The sequence below is a fragment of the Tupaia chinensis genome, unplaced genomic scaffold (genome assembly GCF_000334495.1).
Source record: "Tupaia chinensis unplaced genomic scaffold, TupChi_1.0 Scaffold000453_2, whole genome shotgun sequence".
In the NCBI taxonomy this organism is placed as follows: Eukaryota; Metazoa; Chordata; class Mammalia; order Scandentia; family Tupaiidae; genus Tupaia; species Tupaia belangeri.
Genome location: NW_006159961.1, coordinates 124,190 through 142,804, shown reverse-complemented (window position 1 = coordinate 142,804; position 18,615 = coordinate 124,190). Strand labels below are relative to the sequence as shown.

General features: G+C 55.5%; 1 protein-coding gene across 1 annotated transcript in view; it reads left to right on the top strand.

Annotated features, from left to right (window-relative positions):
- Nucleotides 1-18,615, top strand: part of CACNA1S (calcium voltage-gated channel subunit alpha1 S) — a 68,379-nt gene that overhangs the window by 29,839 nt on the left and 19,925 nt on the right. The window contains exons 11-27 of the mRNA XM_006155464.1: nucleotides 62-287; nucleotides 863-1,070; nucleotides 1,994-2,114; nucleotides 2,920-3,034; nucleotides 4,054-4,144; nucleotides 4,817-4,886; nucleotides 7,343-7,475; nucleotides 8,868-8,997; nucleotides 10,796-10,855; nucleotides 12,514-12,620; nucleotides 13,145-13,232; nucleotides 13,487-13,594; nucleotides 15,440-15,492; nucleotides 15,769-15,915; nucleotides 16,282-16,483; nucleotides 16,915-17,073; nucleotides 18,360-18,470. Coding sequence (XP_006155526.1) covers nucleotides 62-287; nucleotides 863-1,070; nucleotides 1,994-2,114; nucleotides 2,920-3,034; nucleotides 4,054-4,144; nucleotides 4,817-4,886; nucleotides 7,343-7,475; nucleotides 8,868-8,997; nucleotides 10,796-10,855; nucleotides 12,514-12,620; nucleotides 13,145-13,232; nucleotides 13,487-13,594; nucleotides 15,440-15,492; nucleotides 15,769-15,915; nucleotides 16,282-16,483; nucleotides 16,915-17,073; nucleotides 18,360-18,470 — 2,129 coding nt within the window. The remainder of the gene's footprint in view (nucleotides 1-61; nucleotides 288-862; nucleotides 1,071-1,993; nucleotides 2,115-2,919; nucleotides 3,035-4,053; nucleotides 4,145-4,816; nucleotides 4,887-7,342; nucleotides 7,476-8,867; nucleotides 8,998-10,795; nucleotides 10,856-12,513; nucleotides 12,621-13,144; nucleotides 13,233-13,486; nucleotides 13,595-15,439; nucleotides 15,493-15,768; nucleotides 15,916-16,281; nucleotides 16,484-16,914; nucleotides 17,074-18,359; nucleotides 18,471-18,615) is intronic.

Here is an 18,615-nt window from a genome sequence, read left to right as displayed (position 1 = left end):
ATGGCAGGCAGGGCCGGGGCAGGAGGGCAGCGCTGAGGCTGGGTCACCCCCTCGCCCGCAGACGTGGCCAACCGGGTGCTGCTGGCGCTCTTCACCATCGAGATGCTGATGAAGATGTACGGGCTGGGCCTGCGCCAGTACTTCATGTCCGTCTTCAACCGCTTCGACTGCTTCGTGGTGTGCAGCGGCATCCTGGAGATCCTGCTGGTGGAGTCGGGCGCCATGACGCCGCTGGGCATCTCCGTGCTGCGCTGCATCCGCCTCCTGCGCATCTTCAAGATCACCAAGTGAGCGGCCGGGCGTGCTAGTCTGTGCACGTTCCCTGCAGCCCCTCACCCAGGGCCGCCCCCTGTGGAAGAGAAATCATGTTTCCCTCTTTGGAACTCATTTCCCCATGTTTTTTTCTTACCTTTACCTAGGGCAGGGAGGGGAGAGGAAAAGAGAGAGGGAGAGAAAAGGAAAGACTGAGAGAGCCAAAGGAAAAAAGAGCAGTTGGCAAAAGTGTGGAAATTAGAAAGAAGATGAATAAAGAACAGGGGGTCGGAGGGCCGTGCGGTGTGTCCGGTGTTTGTTAAGCCTTCCGTGCTCTGGGCACTGTGCCAAGCACAAGGCACGCAGGGAGACTGGGCCTTACTCCCACGGGGTGTCTGGTCTCATGGGCCCAGACAAGGGCCGCTGGTCTCACTGAGGAGCGTGAAACTACAAGCTGAGATCTGTGCTCTGCAGGGAGGGGACCAGCATGCACCGGATACCACGGGCTCCTGCCCTGGGCAGCCCTTTGTCCCCCTGCATCCCATCGGCCTGGGCCTTTGCCTGGAGCCTTTTCATGCCTCGTGCGCATGGTGAGAGGGTCTGTCTCCAGGTACTGGACGTCGCTGAGCAATCTGGTGGCGTCACTGCTCAACTCCATCCGCTCCATCGCCTCCCTGCTGCTTCTGCTCTTCCTCTTCATCGTCATCTTCGCCCTGCTGGGCACGCAGCTCTTTGGGGGCAGGTATGACTTTGAGGACACGGAGGTGCGGCGCAGCAACTTCGATAACTTCCCCCAAGCCCTCATCAGCGTCTTCCAGGTAGGTCATGGGCCTGTGTGTCCCTGGGCCTACCCACCTTCTTCAGGGTTTGCAGGATCAGGGTGGACATCACTGCCTATAGGCAGCCTCCTCTGGTCTGCTGGCTGAGGCCATGTCCTCCTCCAGCCTCTCCCATCACCCGTGCCCCCCTATCATGTCATACTTGCCCATCTGTCTCCTCCCCTGGAGTCGCACCAACTCAGTTTGATTTGTCCCAGTGCTGAGCACAGGGCTGGCTCATGGCAGGGTCCGGCTGACCAATGCCTGGAGCAGGGTGGGCCAGGAGTGCAGAAGCTGCCTGCTGTCCTGTGTGCTACTCGGTCTCTGAGAGCAAAGTCAGATGAGGAGAGATCGTCTCCCTGAGGCTGGGAAAACTTCAGAGAGACACGAACCATTTCTTACTCTGTTGCACGGCTCAGCCAGCTATTCCCAGGAGCCGCCCAAGGGAGCATGGCTGCGGCCTGGGAGAGGCCTTTGAGCACGGGCCGTGTGGGAGCTGGGGCCTTTCCCCGTGGAGCCTAGAAATGCTTCTCTCAGTTACCACTCAGGGTCCACCTGTGGGCGGCTGCACCCCATTTCTCCTGTTCACCCACTGTCTGTCCAGAGGGACCGACATTTTGCACCATTTCCAGAGGCTGGAGTGACAGGGGCCTGCCAGGTGCAACACAGGGGAGCCTGGGGATGAGGAACAGAGTGGGAAGTGGGATCCCACAGTGGAACTCCTTGGCCTGAGAGCCATGATAAGATCTAGATCACTGGGAGGTCCTCTAGACAAGGAGAGCAGGGACCGATGGCCCATGCCATGGGACAGAGAGGAATGATCCAGGATATCCGCAGACTCAGCAGAGGCATTCTGGACAATTCAGTCCCAACCAAAACTCTTGGGTCCCTCTGTGTCCCCCCCGACCCCACTCCCCCACTAGGTCTTGACAGGTGAAGACTGGACCTCCGTGATGTACGACGGGATCATGGCCTACGGAGGGCCGTCCTACCCTGGCATTCTCGTGTGCATTTATTTCATCATCCTGTTCATCTCTGGCAACTGTATCCCACTGGAGCTGGGTGCTGGAAGGAGCTTTGGGAGGGGCAGAGAAAGTGCGTAAAAGGGGGTTCAAGGGCATCTCTTTGCCAGGCAGCCAGGCCTCTGGCTAGATGGAGCCCCCCCCAGGCTCATGGACTGGGAGGATAAGACACAGCAAATACAGGCATAGACATAGGGTAGTTTCTCCAGCCAGAAAGGCTAGAGAACCTCCTGGTGGTTGGTTATAGGTGCGAAGACTTAATCCCGGGGAGGGTGGTAAGCCTGGGGCAGGGAGGCGGCCATCCGGGGCTTAGCTGTGGAGCAGTGAAAATGGTGGGACAGCCTGGTCCAGAGCCTCAGAGGCAGACGGGGAGGAGTCAGGACCTTGTGGCTGGGGTTGGGCAGTCTGTGCACCAGGACAGAAGGGTTAAACTGGGGCAGCCTGAGATGGAACTCCATGGACCAGGAGGTTACAGGTAGCAGGAACACCACTGTTCCTTGAGTTTGTGGGGTCCTGGCCTGGTTCTCACTGGCTTTGCCTCTCTGGCTGCCATACAGCCTCGTGCGGAAGGTAGAACCAGTTCTGAGCAGGAAATAAATGCAATCCAAAGACCACATCCTGGGTCCCCTCTGCTGGCAAGTTCTCTGAGGTCTCTCCTCTGTGTCCCTGGGTCTACACCCTCCCATGGGGCAGTTCTTACAATAGAGACCCTGACTACTCCCCCACCAAGGGGGAAAGAAAGGTCAGGTCCAACACAGAGATAGGACTCTTGCCCCAGAGGCCTGGCTTCTACTTGCAACTGCAGGCTCCTTAGCTGGGGCCCTCAGACATCCTGCTCAACGTCTTCCTGGCCATTGCCGTGGACAACCTGGCTGAGGCCGAGAGCCTGACCTCGGCTCAGAAGGCCAAGGCCGAGGAGAGAAAACGCAGGAAGATGTCCAAGTGAGTGCCGTGTCCGTCGGCTCAGGGTGGGCAGGGGAAGGAGGGCCTCCCTGGAGCCTGGCAGACTCCTGCGACCTGCATGCCCAGCCTTGCTCATGTCCCAGAAGGTGCCCTGGGCTGGGACTAGAGACACGCAGGCCTTCTAGACAAGGGCCCATCTAGACAAGAGGCCTTCTAGATACAAGCCTCTGGGAATGTGCTGGCAGAGCTGCAGCTACCTAGTAAGAGGCTCCAGACACTCCCCCAGCTCTGCCACTGAGTCCCTGTGCTGCTTGGAGGGAGCCGCTGGCCTCGGCTGAGCGCGGGTGTCTCGCAGGTGCATTGGGATTGGCTCCGCCTCCATCACAGTTCTCTCCACTATGATTTTGCCTTCAGCCTCTCTGTAGCCTAGAACTCCCTCTGGGAGGGAACTGGTCTCCTAGACAGTGTTTCCCAAACTCTAGCTGCAGGTGCATTGCCTGGGGAACTTATTAAAGGTTCTGCTTCAGCTAGTCCAAATTTGGGTGGTGGGGGCGAGGCCCCACATTTCTACCAGGTTCCCAGCTGATGCCAATGCAGTGAATAAATAGGTTCTAGACAGAGGCCTGCTTCCTCCAACGCCCAGCCTGCGGGCATGGGCTGCCCATTCCTGTGGAGGGAAGATGGGAAGGAGGAAGGGAGAGAGGCCAGCAGCAGAGCCCAGTGAGCATCTCCAAGGAGCTGGAGCCATTGTGGACAAACCAAGCTTCCTCTCTGAAGGCTGCATGAACCGGACAAAGCCACTTTCCTCTGGCTGCCACCAGGCATTGCCTGGGGCCACCCCGGGAGTCACAGGCCACAGCCTGAACTGTGTGTCACGCCCTCTACTCACCAAGGAGGGACTCACCCAGGCCCTCTGCCCATGCCTGCAGTGGCCAGTACTGCTCCTTCCTCCACAGAGCATAGCACCCTTGGGGGTGATCTCCTGAGGGTGTGCCAGGCTCAGCAGACTCCCTAGAACTTGGGCTTCCATCTTGAGATTTCTTGATTCTCCAACTCAGGGGGCTCCCAGAAAAGTCAGAGGAGAAGTCTGTGATGGCCAAGAAGCTGGAACAGAAACCCAAGGGTGAGGGCATCCCCACCACTGCCAAGGTGAGCCCTCACGTGGACAGTTTTCAGAAGCGAGATGTGGGGTTCTGGAACTCTCCTGGCTCCACCATGTCTCAGGGTGTTGGTGGGTGGGGAGGGGAGGAGGGGGCCAGGAGGGCCAGGAGGGCCAGGAGGGCCATCTCCCTGCATTTGGTTCAAGGAGAGCCAGTGGCCGCGTCTCCTCCTGGCAGTCCTTTGTACCGAAAGGCACAGATTTTGCAGAGTCCCAGCTTCCACCCCAGAGTAAGAAGGTGACCCTCCCCACCTGTCACCCATTCTCTACTACGAGGCCCAGGCTGCCTCGCCAGCAGGTCCAGCCCTGTCTATTCCAGCCTGGGTCCTATCTAGAGGCCAAGGAGGTGGCACTCACACACAGGACCAGGGAACTGAGTGCTGGAGAGGCTGGGTCCTGACCTAGGGGCTCCGGCTTCTTCTGGAGTGCAGCGAAGGCGCTCAGACAGGCTCAGGCCTGGGCTTTGCCCTGCAGTCGTTGGTCAAGCTGTCCGACCGTGCAGACCTGGCTTCTCATCTGTAAATGGGGTGACTGTAATAGCGCCCATCCTCGGACTGCAGGGAGGGAGGAGGGAGGGAGCTGAAAACTGCTTGCCATGTACACTCGAGCCACAGCGACTGCAGCCATGGTTTTCATCCTCTTCATCGTGTTCTTTCCTCCAGCTGAAAATTGATGAGTTTGAATCTAATGTCAATGAAGTGAAGGATCCCTATCCCTCGGCTGACTTCCCAGGTGAGGACCCTGGAGTGGACTGGAGCGGGGAGCAGGGATGGGGAGGGGCGGGGTGTGCTGGTGCTAATTCTCCTGCGGGCAGTCTTGTGTGCCCCTACCTGGACCCATCCATGTGAGGCCGGAGCACTGCAGAGGTCCCTTCAATACCTTGCCTTGCAGATAGGCCATCTACCTACCAGCCTGCCTCTCCCCACGGCACACGATAGAAAAAGCCACACATTTTATTATTATTACTGATATTATAGTTTGCAATAGGCCATGTGTGCTTGTTGGGGAGAGAGAGAAAGTGAGAAGGCACCCCAAGAGGAATGACTGCTATCCCCTCTTCTCCATCTCCTCAGGATTTGGGGCACGCACACACACACACACACACACACACAGACAGTGTGTGTTTCAAGCTGCCAGATCCGGGACTTGAAACACATAGTTGACCATGTGGGATCTAGCCGCCTTAACTCCCACGCCATCAGCTGGCCCCAAATCCACTCATTTTACTTTCACTTCATTCAGCAAGTGTTCGTCCAGTGCCAGCTCTTCTTTGATGCTAAGGATTCAGTTTTGGGGGACCCATGCATACACAAGCCTTCCCTGCCAGCCAGAGAATGGATCAGACACAAGGGCTGGAGATGTGCCCCTTTGTGGTGATGGGGCGGGTCCTCGCCATCCCGGTCCAACAGGGCTGGGGCTGGCATCCAGGGAAGAGCAGAGCCACGAGTGGCACTGAGGGACATCCAGAAGGGGACAAAGGTGGGGTGGGAGGGAGGGCAGGAGGGGAGGACAGTCCGGGGCAAACTGCGAATGTCTTGTGAATGCAAGTGACTGTGACAGCAAGCTGCTCATCTGGACCAAGGAGAGGACACGCAGAGGAAGCGGAACGAGGCTGGATTGATCCCAAGGTCACCTGGAAATGCACACCCAGTGCTCAGTTTCCTCTTAGCTCGCTCACGGGTCCTTTGGGCAGAGTCACTGGGCAATTTTACATCCATCTGTGGAACCAGCTGATGAGCACGTGTTTGCCCAGGGATCCTAAGTCCCAAGGGGACATTTTGCATTCCAAGTGTCACAGTGTATGGCACAAACTAGATGCTCAATAAATAGGAAGAATGAATATATGAAAGGATTTTGCAAAGCGCAGGGTGGGGAAGATGGAGTCGGTATAAGTGAGACTGGTAACATTTCTTCAAATAGCTACCAGAAAACGTGTTTTAGAACAAGTCATTTCAGGTTGTTTCATCGAACTAGTACCTCCCAGATGGAAGTGGCTGTGTGCAGGCCGGGGTGGCCGATGTAGGAATTCGGAGGGAGGACGACGGTAGAGAGGAATGGCCTGGGCAGTTGGGAGAAAAGTCTCTCTGAGGGTTACATCCTGCTTCTCTCTAAAATAACTGGCCATGGCTTACCAGGGAAGGTGTGTACAGGAAGCCAACACAGCGGGCACAGACAGGGAAGAAGAATTGCAGGGAGGGGAGGATGCACACTTGCCTACTCTAAGATTTCATAGTCTGAGCGATGAAACACCAGCTGTCTCTGGGGACCATGGCAGCCCGAACAGGACAAGCTGGGTTATGTTAGGACCCATGTCCTGGGAAGAAGGAATTCCAGTTCTCGGGAGAGCAGGAGAACCCTGCAGATGGCCGCGATGCAGAATAGAATCCACTAGCTCTTGGCTTCCTTGAGGGTCTCTGCCAGGGACTTACAGTGTAAGAAGGAGGTGGCTGTTGGATGAAGGGGGCAAGAGGCACCCCAGCTTTAGTCAGTACCCCCAGTCCTCCCATCCTAGCGCTGTGAATTTCAAACATTTAGTTCCCTCTCTAGGCCATAGGGCGCAGTGGGTGTGTTCAGGGAGTCCACCTCTTCTTCTACTCTCCACCACCACCCCTATCCCCTCATGTCCTGGGGCTGGCCGAGGCTCAGGACACATTGATCACTTTGTTCTCTGCCAGCCATCCCCCTCTGATCTTATTCTTTTTAGAATCCTAACCCAGGAGAGGACCTCGGAGTCTATTAATTTGCCCAGCCCTTCTGCCCCTGGTCAGTTCACAAATCGGGAAGCTGGTCCTCAGGAAGGTCACGCTCTTGCCTAGCACTGCACGGCAAGTTACGCAGAGCCAGAACCAGAGCTCAGGTCCCCGTGATGCAAGCTCCCCCACCCACCCGCAGCTAGTGAGTTTTAGAGGCAGTGTGGATCTAGACCAGGATGGAAGATCTGGCTGTGCGGCTCCTCAGCCTTGCCCCAGCCCCTCTACTGGAATGTTCTAGGCCTCCCCCACCTACTCCAGCACAAACCTGCTCCTTGCAAGAAAAGGGAGATGCCCACATTGGACTCTGCTAGTGCCCTTGGGTCCCAAACCATCCTGGTACCACCTTTGCTAGCTAGCTGCAAGGGTCCCTAGCTCAGAAGCCTGGGGTGTAGCAAAACAGAGAAAATCACCTCTAATTTCTTTCTCTCCACACAGGGGATGATGAAGAAGATGAACCTGAGATCCCAGTGAGCCCCCGACCACGTCCCCTGGCCGAGCTGCAGCTGAAAGAGAAGGCAGTGCCCATCCCAGAAGCCAGCTCCTTCTTCATCTTCAGCCCCACCAATAAGTGCGTGGGCCCTTGGCTGTATGGGGTGACTGATGGGCTCTCAGAGAGCTGCCCTCTGCCCTCTGCCCTCTGCCCTCTGCCCTCAAAAGACTTCCTTCTGACTTGCCGTGCCTGCAATGACTCTATGAGAAATACATTCCTTTAGCTTAAGATCTCATTCCTGTTTAAAAATGCCAGTATTTCTGGGAGTAATCTGACAGTTACTTAAGAGGGACTTTGTTTGTTTGTTTCCTTTCTGAATGACATCTTAGAACAAGGGGAAGCCATAGTTTTTATCAGCATCATAATTTTATACTTTAAAAATATACACAGACTGGGACCAGCAGTTAGCGTAATGGTTATGTCGCTGGACTCCATGTAGTCGACTGTGGTTCGCATCCCAGACCCAGTGGCTTAAAACTCACGCTGGACACGCGTGCATGCATGCCCAAGATCCAGAGAGGAGAATGGAGGAGAAGGGATTACGGCATGGTCACCTCCCCTGGGGGGTGATTTCTCGCTTTCTGTCTTTCTGTCTCTCTCTTTCTCGCGAGCGCACGCGCCCTAAGCGAAAACCTCTCAAAAAAAAAATATATATATATATACATACACAGACTATAGATTTTTTCAGCATTTTATTGGTATGCCTCATGGCTACAGACTAACTGGTCCCATTATTATTATTATTATTGTTATTATTTTTAGAGATTTTTGCTGTAGGGCGCGTGCACTTACCAGAAAGACAGAGAGAGACATAGAGACAGAAAGCGAGAAATTACCCCCCGGGGGTACGGCCACGCCACTTATTATTATTATTATTATTATATCAGCAAGAACATGTGCTTGCCGAGAGAGAGGGAAGGAAAGCAACAATGCACCCTTGTGGGTAATGGTCATGCTGCAGTTCTCCTCCATTTCTCCCTTCTGTTTGGGATTTGGGGCGTGCACACACACACATTCAGCATGTTTTTCAAGTTTCCAAGTCCACAATCAGCATGTTTTTCAAGACTCCAGCCACAGTCAGCCATGTGAGATCCAGCCACCTTAACTACTAAGCCACAGGCTGGCCTAGGTCCCATTGTCTTGACAGGGTTATCTCAGGATGGAGGGTCCACTGGGGAAGGGGGCAGGTATGGAAGATGGGATGAATGCTGCAGAAACCAAGTGCGGGCCAGGGCTGCCTGCATGTCCAGCCAGGAAACCATACACATGCAATGCTGCACTTGAAATCGGGACAGTACCTTATTTCAGGGCCTCTACTACTGAAGGAATTGAGCTGAAGGAGATGGTGGCTTCCTCGAGGTCAAGGGATGTGGACAGAGGGTGGATCTGGTGTCCCTCTGTAGGACAGAGGTGGGCGAGGCTTGAGCACGCAGTGGCTCACAACTCCCCTGCCCAACCCCTGCCCACCAGGATCCGCGTCCTTTGTCATCGCATTGTCAACGCCACCTGGTTCACTAACTTCATCCTGCTCTTCATCATGCTCAGCAGTGCTGCACTGGCCGCTGAGGACCCCATTCGTGCCGATTCTATGAGGAATCAGGTAATGGTGCTCCCCCCCCGCCACCGGCTCAGTCCTACCCTCATCCTGCCTCAGCTCCCCCGATGTCTCACTCAAGTGACCAGAGGTGAGCTGTATCCTCTGTGTGGCTATAGACCTCAGAACTTCTTAGGCTATAAGCTCATAGTTGGCAGGGCTGCCCACTCCACTCCTAAACAGTGCGGCCACAGTGTAAAAGCAAACAGTCTCTCCCTGTCGCTTCTGATGATGGTGATGATGACGACGATGACGGTGACAGCGATGGTGATGGTGATGACAGTTATGATGATGATGACGACAGTGATGGTGATGATGACAATGATGATAACTATGATGACAATGGTGATGGTGATGACAATGGTGATGATGGTGATGACGATTGATGATGGTGATGGTAATGATAATGGTGATGGTGATGATGGCGACTGTGATGTTGGTGATAATGAAGGTGATGATAGTGATGATGACAATGGTGACGGTAATGGTGATGGTGGTGATGGTGACAATGATGATGGTGACAATGATGGTGATGACTATGATGGTGATGATGGCGACTGTGATGTTGGTGATAATGAAGGTGATGATAGTGATGATGACAATGGTGACGGTAATGGTGATGGTGGTGATGGTGACAATGATGATGGTGACAATGATGGTGATGACTATGATGGTGATGATGGCGACTGTGATGTTGGTGATAATGAAGGTGATGATAGTGATGATGACAATGGTGACGGTAATGGTGATGGTGGTGATGGTGACAATGATGATGGTGACAATGATGGTGATGACTATGATGGTGATGATGGCGACTGTGATGTTGGTGATAATGAAGGTGATGATAGTGATGATGACAATGGTGATGGTAATGGTGATGGTCGTGATGGTGACAATGATGATGGTGACAATGATGGGGATGGTGGTGATGGTGATGGTGACAATGATGATGGTGACAATGATGGGGATGGTGGTGATGGTGATGGTGACAATGATGATGGTGACAATGATGGGGATGGTGGTGATGGTGATGGTGACAATGATGATGGTGACAATGATGGGGATGGTGGTGATGGTGATGGTGACAATGATGATGGTGACAATGATGGGGATGGTGGTGATGGTGATGGTGACAATGATGATGGTGACAATGATGGGGATGGTGGTGATGGTGATGGTGACAATGATGATGGTGACAATGATGGGGATGGTGGTGATGGTGATGGTGACAATGATGATGGTGACAATGATGGGGATGGTGGTGATGGTGATGGTGACAATGATGATGGTGACAATGATGGGGATGGTGGTGATGGTGATGGTGACAATGATGATGGTGACAATGATGGTGATGGTGGTGATGGTGATGATGATGGTGGTGATAGTGATAATGTTAGTGATGATGGTGATGACAATGGTGATGGTGATAATGGTGATGGTGACAATGATGATGGTGACAATGATGGTGATGGTGGTGACAATGATGGTGATAGTGGTGACAATGATGGTGATGGTGGTGATGGTGATGATGACAATGATGGTGATGGTGGTGATAGTGGTAATGTTGGTGATGATGGTGGTGACAGTGGTGATGATTGTGATGGTGACTATGATGATGATGGTGATGTGATGACAGTGATGGTGATGACAATGATGGTGATGATGATGGTGATGAAAATGATGGTGATGATGATGGCAATGATGACAATGATGGCAGTGGTAACAGTGATGATGATAAAGTTGATGGTGAAGGCACTGTTCCATTATCCTCTCACTGGCTGCCCCATCTCCTACCCCTCCCCAGATTCTCAAGTATTTTGATGTTGGATTCACTTCTGTCTTCACTGTGGAGATTGTCCTCAAGGTGAGTGAAAGTTGGGGAGAGACCTGGGCAGGGGCTTAGCAGGGCCAGGGAATGAGACCCTCCCTGCTGTGGCTGCAACTTGCACATGCTGGACTTACTCTGGGGCTGAGGTAAGGGGTGAGAGAAAGGCAGGAAGGAAGGGGAGATCATCAAGAAGACTCACAGGGCCGGGAGGCTAGTGGGCTTGTAGCTCCTGAGCTGGGGTGAGTGGCCAGTAGGCGCCTGAGTGGCTGGTTGGAGACACAGAGTCCAGTCAGCCTAGAGCCTGCCGCCTCAGTGGAGCACAGCCTATGTCTCTGCAGCCTGCAGTAGTCTTCTCTTACTATGAAGGTGTAGTTAGCTCAAAGTAGACCCAGGAGCTGCGATCTGACCCTAGAATTTTGTTACCAGTGGCTGGAAAGGCCTTTGTCTCCAGAGAAGTCACCATTGCCCTGAGCTGGGCCTGGGGCAGCTCTGCCCTCTTTGGTCCCTTTCCTGCTTTTCTATCCCAGATGACCACTTGCCCATTCTCCATGTGGACATACTGAGTCCTGCCATCATGGGGGCAGTATATTCAAGGGGAAGGAAGAAGGACCCATCTGTGACCAAAACTTAGTAGCCCAAGCCTTCACATTCATGAACAAGGAGAGAAGAGGGTAGCTATAGCCAAGGAATAGGCCCAGAGCAGGTCATGTGTAGTGGTGAGGATGATGTTGGTGATGGTGACAATGGTGATGATGGTGATGATGGTGATGTGATGACAGTGATGGTGACGATGGTGATGTGTAGTCAGTTTAGTCCCTTATTTAAGGACATCGACTATTGAAGGAGTTGAGCAGAGGGAGATGGTGGCTTCCCCAAGGTCAAAGAAGACTTCATGGAAATGGGAGCATTAGAGGAAGACTTGGAAGTTGGACAGAATTTCATTAGGGAGAGATGATCGGTGCAGTCCAGGACAAACAATAGCAAATGCATTGTGGGAAGATGTGGGGACAAGATCAGAGAGAAGTGGCCTGGTGGCTGGGTGATACCCATATACAGGAGGCTGTGCACCACGGCTGGGAAGGCAAGCTGGGATGAAATCACACAGGGCTTTGGATGCCAAGGGGGTTTCAACCCTGTTAGGCTTTAAGGGCACCGTGTGTCTGAGCAAGGGCCTGGGAGATTGTTAGAGGACACGGGAAAGAAGCTGAGAGGCCAGTAAGAAAGCAGGGGCTGGAGGGGTGCCATAGAAGGGAGGGCCTGGGAGGCTGCTGAGGGTCCAGAGCCCCGAGGGGTTGTTCTGCCTGACACCGCCTTCTAGGGCAGAGGTGACTTCCCAAGAAACTTGGAAGGGAGGAGAGCCAGGGCACTCCCACTTGGTGGCTCCACGGGGAAGAAGATCCGGGGCTCTCCATGGCCTGGGAAAAAAGAGCTGTGCAGCCTGAGAGTGAAGTCCCCCAGGCTGCCCAAGCAGCTCTAGGCTCCAGCGCCAGTGAACGGAGGCCCTCAGGTGAAGCAAGGACCCAGTGAAATGACAAGCTCCAGCATGGGCAAGCTGTGCACTCCAGGCTGTGCACCCCAGGCCGAGCACCTCAGGCAGTGCGCCCTGGTTAGAGCTTCTTCTGAGTTGAGGCCAGTGGCCTCCAGAGAAGCAGGCCTGCCTGGACTCTTCCCACCCCAGTGCTGCCTCTCCCCAGATGACGACCTACGGCGCTTTTCTGCACAAGGGCTCCTTCTGCCGCAACTACTTCAACATCCTGGACCTGCTGGTGGTGGCTGTATCCCTCATCTCCATGGGACTTGAGTGAGCAGTGGTGGGGGCCAGCCGCGAGCACAAAACCCCCTGCCCCATGCCAGGCCTTGGAGTGGGAGTCCCACCCACTGCTTGTTGAAAGACACCATGCCACAAGAGAAGGGTCTTTGGGACCATTGATGGGGGAAGAGAATCCTTGGCCTGTCACTAGCTGGACTAAAGTGACAAAGCTAAGTGAGCAGAACCCAGTCCTTGAGACTAGGAGGGCAGGGGTGGTCCCCAGCTGCCCCATGGGGAGCACACCTGTCTTTTGTCACTCCTTATCTGATGGGGGATAGCCTACAGCTGCCTACAGGAAGCCCGAATCCTGCAGCGTGGCTTACCGTGAGCACCCGCCATAGTAGGGCAGGGCACACTTAGCTTACAGAAGAAGTGGAGGAAGATGGGGTGTCTCAGACAGAAAGAGGCTGGTGGTGAGCTGGAGGCGGGAGGCAGGAGGCTGGTGGAGGCTCCAGGGCAGACATGCCTGGTTGGAGCAGGCTGCCCTCAGCCCCGACCCCTCTGCCCCCACCCAGGTCGAGCGCCATCTCTGTCGTGAAGATCCTGAGGGTACTCAGGGTGCTCCGACCCCTCCGAGCCATTAACAGAGCCAAAGGGCTGAAGGTGAGAGGGCCAGGCAGGACTCGGGGAGAGGGCAAAGAGGGGCTGCATGTCCTGCCTCCAGAAACCCTGGCCCAGCCACTGCTGGGTCTCTGTCCCATCTCCCTGGGGGGTAGGGGTGAGGCTGCTCCTCCTCGAACCTCTTTCCGTCTTCGACTCTCTGGGAGACAACACGTCTTACCTTTCCGGGGTTTGCTCAGTTGGGGTAGTGGGGTGTGGCTGGCGCACACTGGGACCTCCTCGGCCCTTCCTCCCAGCACGTGGTGCAGTGTGTGTTCGTGGCCATCAGCACCATCGGGAACATCGTCCTGGTCACCACCCTCCTGCAGTTCATGTTTGCCTGCATTGGGGTCCAGCTCTTCAAGGTGAGCCCCACTGCCCTGAGCAGCCCCCATGCCTGTCCCCAGCCCTTCCACCTCCACGTCCTTCGGTATCTCTGGGCTTCTGCAGCTGTGCTCCCAACGGGTACGTCAGCTCCATCCCATCTGCCAGGACCTTCTGAGGATGGGAATCCATCACTTCCTGTCTGGAGCTGACGTATTCCATTCTCACCTTCCTGAGAGAACACGGCTATTCTGTTCCTCCCTAGAAACCAGCCCTATAAGGGTCCCCCACCCTTCACCCCATAGGGCCGACTTCCAGATGCCTCTGGCTCTCAGCTCTTCTGCATAACACAGACGTGGACACCTGAGTGGACCACCGACACACTTGACGCTTCTGTCATGACCCCACAGACCCCAACACACGCTCTTTTAAGTCATGATTATACATCCTGTCAGTCTTAGGTGTGCAGCGGCCACGATCGTGCAGTCATTCCTTCATTCAACAAACAGCATTTTCTCCATACGTGAGCTAGGGTCTCTGCTAGGGCTGGGCAAGGGGTGGGGAGCATCACAAGGCAAGTGCAAGTCCTTCCTTGAGGACAGGGCACAGGCTTGGGGAAGAGTCCAGGTAGGACTCCCAGAGGACCCTCCAGTCACTGTCCTGGGGGTGGAAATGCTCACAGCATCTGGACACTACCAGCCAGGTGCACGGGGCCCTCGCTTCCTAGTCCGCTCCCCACCTTCTGTCCTGTCCTGCCGTCAGACTCAGGCCCCTGGAATCTCCCGAAGGGCACAGCCTGTGTCTTCCCCTCCCCTGGCACCCAGCCTGGGCTTGGCACAGGAGGCCCCGACACACTCCCCGGAATGAATGAGCGTGGTCTCTCCTTCGGTTCTCACACCCTTTGTCCTTCCAAACCCCCTTCCACTCTGCGCTTTAGTTCCTCCTTCCTGCAGCCCCAGCTGACAGGAACACACCTTCACCTCTGGCCCTTCCACCACATCTGGCTCTGCAGACACTTGCCGCGTGTGCCCGTTAGAGCAGAGCTTTGCTCTCCACGTTTGAGTGGACGTTGGGTTTCAAGGACCCAGAAGTGGCAGCCGTGACCACCTCTGCTTCTCCCAGTATCACCGCCTCACCTCTGCCCTCTGCTCTAGCACCCAGGAAGAGGGCCAGGGCATGATAGCACCACCTGTGGGGCGGGAGCTGTGCCTTCAGAGGGTTCTGGATCCTGGGCTGAGGCATTTACCTCTCAGGGCCTTTGAAGGAACTGGGCCGAATCCCGGGATGTCAGATGTCACTCGGCCACAGTGGGACGTGGCGATCAGCCCCCTAGGTTCTGTGAAAGCTTTGGCAGGTGCCCAACGTGCAGCAGAGTTGAAAGGAGAAATTACTTTCTCAGGCTAAGGACCCAGAGCACCCCTACTTGGGCCTAGGGCAAGGCTGGCAGGGACCCCTGCTTGACCGCCACAGGCAGAGTAAGGGCCATCTGGGCTCCATTTCTGCAGCCTTGTTCCCATGGCAGCCCCTGAGGTGCCCCTCTCCCAGGAGGAGGAAGGTGGGAGCTTCATTTGTGGTGGGGAGACCCCAGAGGATCTTCATCAGCAGTGGGAAATGAGGGGCTCCCCTGCAGACTGGCTGAGGGAGGAGCAGGGCCCCACTATGTTTCTGTTCCCCCCTCCCAGGCCCAGCAGTGGGACTCAGCTAATGCCATCTAAGGCACCGTCCTCAGTCTTGGCAGCCTCTGGGCTGCAGGGATGCTGTGGACAGCTGTGTGGAGGATGCAGGAAACCATGAGCTCCTCCCCCAGACTCTTGCCTTCCAGTTCCTTTCAGCCACAGCCACTTCTGCCCTGTTTCCATGATCCCCCCCCCATGTCCTGGACACAGGGGAAGTTCTACAGCTGCAATGACCCATCCAAGATGACAGAAGAGGAGTGCAGGTGCCCGAGCTCTGTGGGAGGAGAGGGCGGGAGGAGGGTTGCCTGACCGGGACCTGGCAGGGGGTGCTGGCTCTTCTGCTGGGCCAGGGGAACTGAGCCAGTGGGAGCAAAGGGCGTTTCCTGCAGCCCCCTTCTATGGCAACCATGCAGAGGGCACTGCTGGGCCCAGACCTGGGCCTTCATCCCCTGCACCCACTGCCCAGGGCCCAGAGGACAAAGGTGGGGCAGAGGCAGCCCAGCCTTGCTCAGTGGAGTGACCGGGCCACCCTGCCTCAGGGGCTACTACTACGTGTACAAGGACGGGGACCCAACACAGATACAGCTGCGTCCCCGTGAGTGGAAGAACAATGACTTCCACTTCGACAACGTGCTCTCGGCCATGATGTCGCTCTTCACGGTGTCCACCTTCGAGGGGTGGCCTCAGTGAGTGAGGGCTGGGACCTGGGTCTGGCACGTGCAGGGCAAATGTAGAACAGACCCCACCCCCTGAGCTCTGACACTTCGTTTGGCTGCTACAAACTCCACAGTGGGCCTGGCTGGGAATCTGGCAAACAGTGCCAGCCCCCCCCCCCATAGGCATACACCTCTCTGTCTATGGAGATCCCTAGTGATTGGTCAGGCTGTATGGGCAGCCCATTCCAGGGTTGGTCCCAACTTCTCCATCACGTGGCTGTTCGGAAGCTCTCCTGGCAGCGTGGCCAGTGGGGGAAAGCCCTCCCTTCCCTTCCTGGCCTGGTCTCCGTCTCTTCACCCAGCCTGGTCCGTCCTCTCCTCTCTGCCCGTCCCAAGGCTGCTGTACAGGGCCATCGACTCCTACGAGGAGGACAGGGGCCCCGTCTACAACCACCGAGTGGAGATGGCCATCTTCTTCATCATCTACATCATCCTCATCGCCTTCTTCATGATGAACATCTTTGTGGGCTTCGTCATCGTCACCTTCCAGGAGCAGGGGGAGACTGAGTACAAGAACTGTGAGCTGGACAAGAACCAGGTGCCCGGGCCGCCTGCTAGAGATGGGGGCAGAGCCCCAACAGGTCTCCTGCAAGCCCCCAGCTCTAGGGTCTCAGCAGGGCAGTGTCCTGGGGGTGACCCCATAACCTCTATGCACCCCCACCACATCTCCAGCTAAAGAATGCAAGTTGGTGAAGTGGGGGTGGTGGCTTCTCATGGAACCCCCATGATGCTGAGAAAGAAAGCCCTAGAGAACCTTGGGGCTATGTGAGAGTATGGCTGGGACAGGCTATGGTGACTCAAGGGGACCCACGGGCCCAGCCAGACTCTTCCCCTAAATGAACCACAGCTCCTCAGTCACGGCGTCTGGCCACCACTGCTCCTGACAGATGCAGGGTTCCCGCAGGTTCACGAACGTGGGTGCGGGGACAGGGCTCTCGCGGTGCTGACCTGCCCTCTGTGCTGTCTCAGCGCCAATGTGTGCAGTACGCCCTGAAGGCCCGCCCACTGAGGTGCTACATCCCCAAGAACCCGTACCAGTACCAGGTGTGGTACGTGGTCACCTCCTCCTACTTCGAGTACCTGATGTTTGCGCTGATCATGCTCAACACCATCTGCCTGGGCATGCAGGTAAGGCCCTCAGGACGCCCGTGTGTGAGCAGCCCAGGCCCAGGCCCTGGTAGGGCAGGGGAAGCAGGGCAGGATTCCCCATACTCCCGGTAGACATTTCCTGAGCACCACGTGGTGAAGGCTGTGTAGGAGACAGGGGTGAGCTGGACCCAGGCCTTGCTCCCAGACACTCACGGCATTAAGGAACTAATTCAAGTATACAAATAATGTGATTCTGCGGGGCAGGCGGAGGAGGACGTGTAGGAGGTAGAGAGCGCTTTCTCTGTGATTCTCCTGCTGGTGCAAATCTGGATGGTGAAGGTGTTTGGGATCTTGAGTGTGGTCCCCAGAAAAATGGGTTTGGTGTTCACAGAACAGGTGTCTCTTAAGCAGCCATTGTAGACAATGTCGTAAGTGGCAGTGCTGTTACCAAGCCCTGAGTAGGCCTCTGGTCCCTTAAGCCCTGGATACATAGGATTGCACAGCAAGGCTCTGGCGGCTAGCAGCCCAGGACACACTGTGTGAAGACCTCACATTGCCTGGTCGTGAGGACACGGAGGCCCAGGTAGCACTGAGGGCCGTGAGCAAGGGCTTATCCCTGGAGCCAAGCCAGGCAGCAGAACTGAGCAATCCTGCCAAGACAGGGTGGGGTGGGACCAGCCACTAGATCCTTCGGAACCATCAAAGAAGGTTTTATGGAAGAGGTGGGATTTCATCAATTAAAAGAGAAAAGGGAAAAGATTTCTGGGGAAATTTATAAGGAAATGGATTTAAGGAGGGTCGTGGTGGTGGGTTGGGGTGGGACTGGAGGGTCACGATTACAGCTTTCGCCTGCTGCACTAGAACCAGCATGCAGATCCAAGGAGCATGGTGCCTCATTTTTCCACTGATAGCCAGGGGCCATGCCATAGCACCCACGGGTCTTCTCTCCTGCTCTTGTGCCCAAATGACTAGATGAAACCTGTCCCAGAGCCCTGCCCTGGGACCTCCTGTCTTGGACGCCCCAGAACAGACATGTAACAGAGCCCTGGCCTGCAGCCCTGTGTGCTCTCGGACTTGGGATTTCTTTCCCCTCCTCTTGTCACCTCTCATGGTGGTGGCGGAGTGTCCACAGGATGTGGAGGGATTCAGGGGGCTTGCTAAATAAAGCAGGCTCCTAGTTTTCTGAGCTAGAATAAAATAAATAAAATGGACAGGAGTCCAAAGAAGGGGGGGGGCACTCAGGAACAGGAAGGGGCTCTGGGTAGGAATCTGCAAGGTGGACAAGCCTGGCCCTCCCAGTCACCTCTCCTATGTCCCCTCGGCAGCACTACAACCAGTCAGAGGAGATGAACCACATCTCGGACATCCTCAACGTGGCCTTCACCATCATCTTCACCCTGGAGATGGTCCTCAAGCTCATAGCATTCAAGGCCAGGGTGAGAGCCGGGGCCTGAGGCGGAGATTTCGGGGGACATCCATCCACACTCCTCATGCTGCCCAAGGCCCCTTCATCCAGCATTTCTGCCTCAACCTGTCCCTCACCTACTCCTACCTTCAGATGCAGGCCAGGGAGGACTTCAG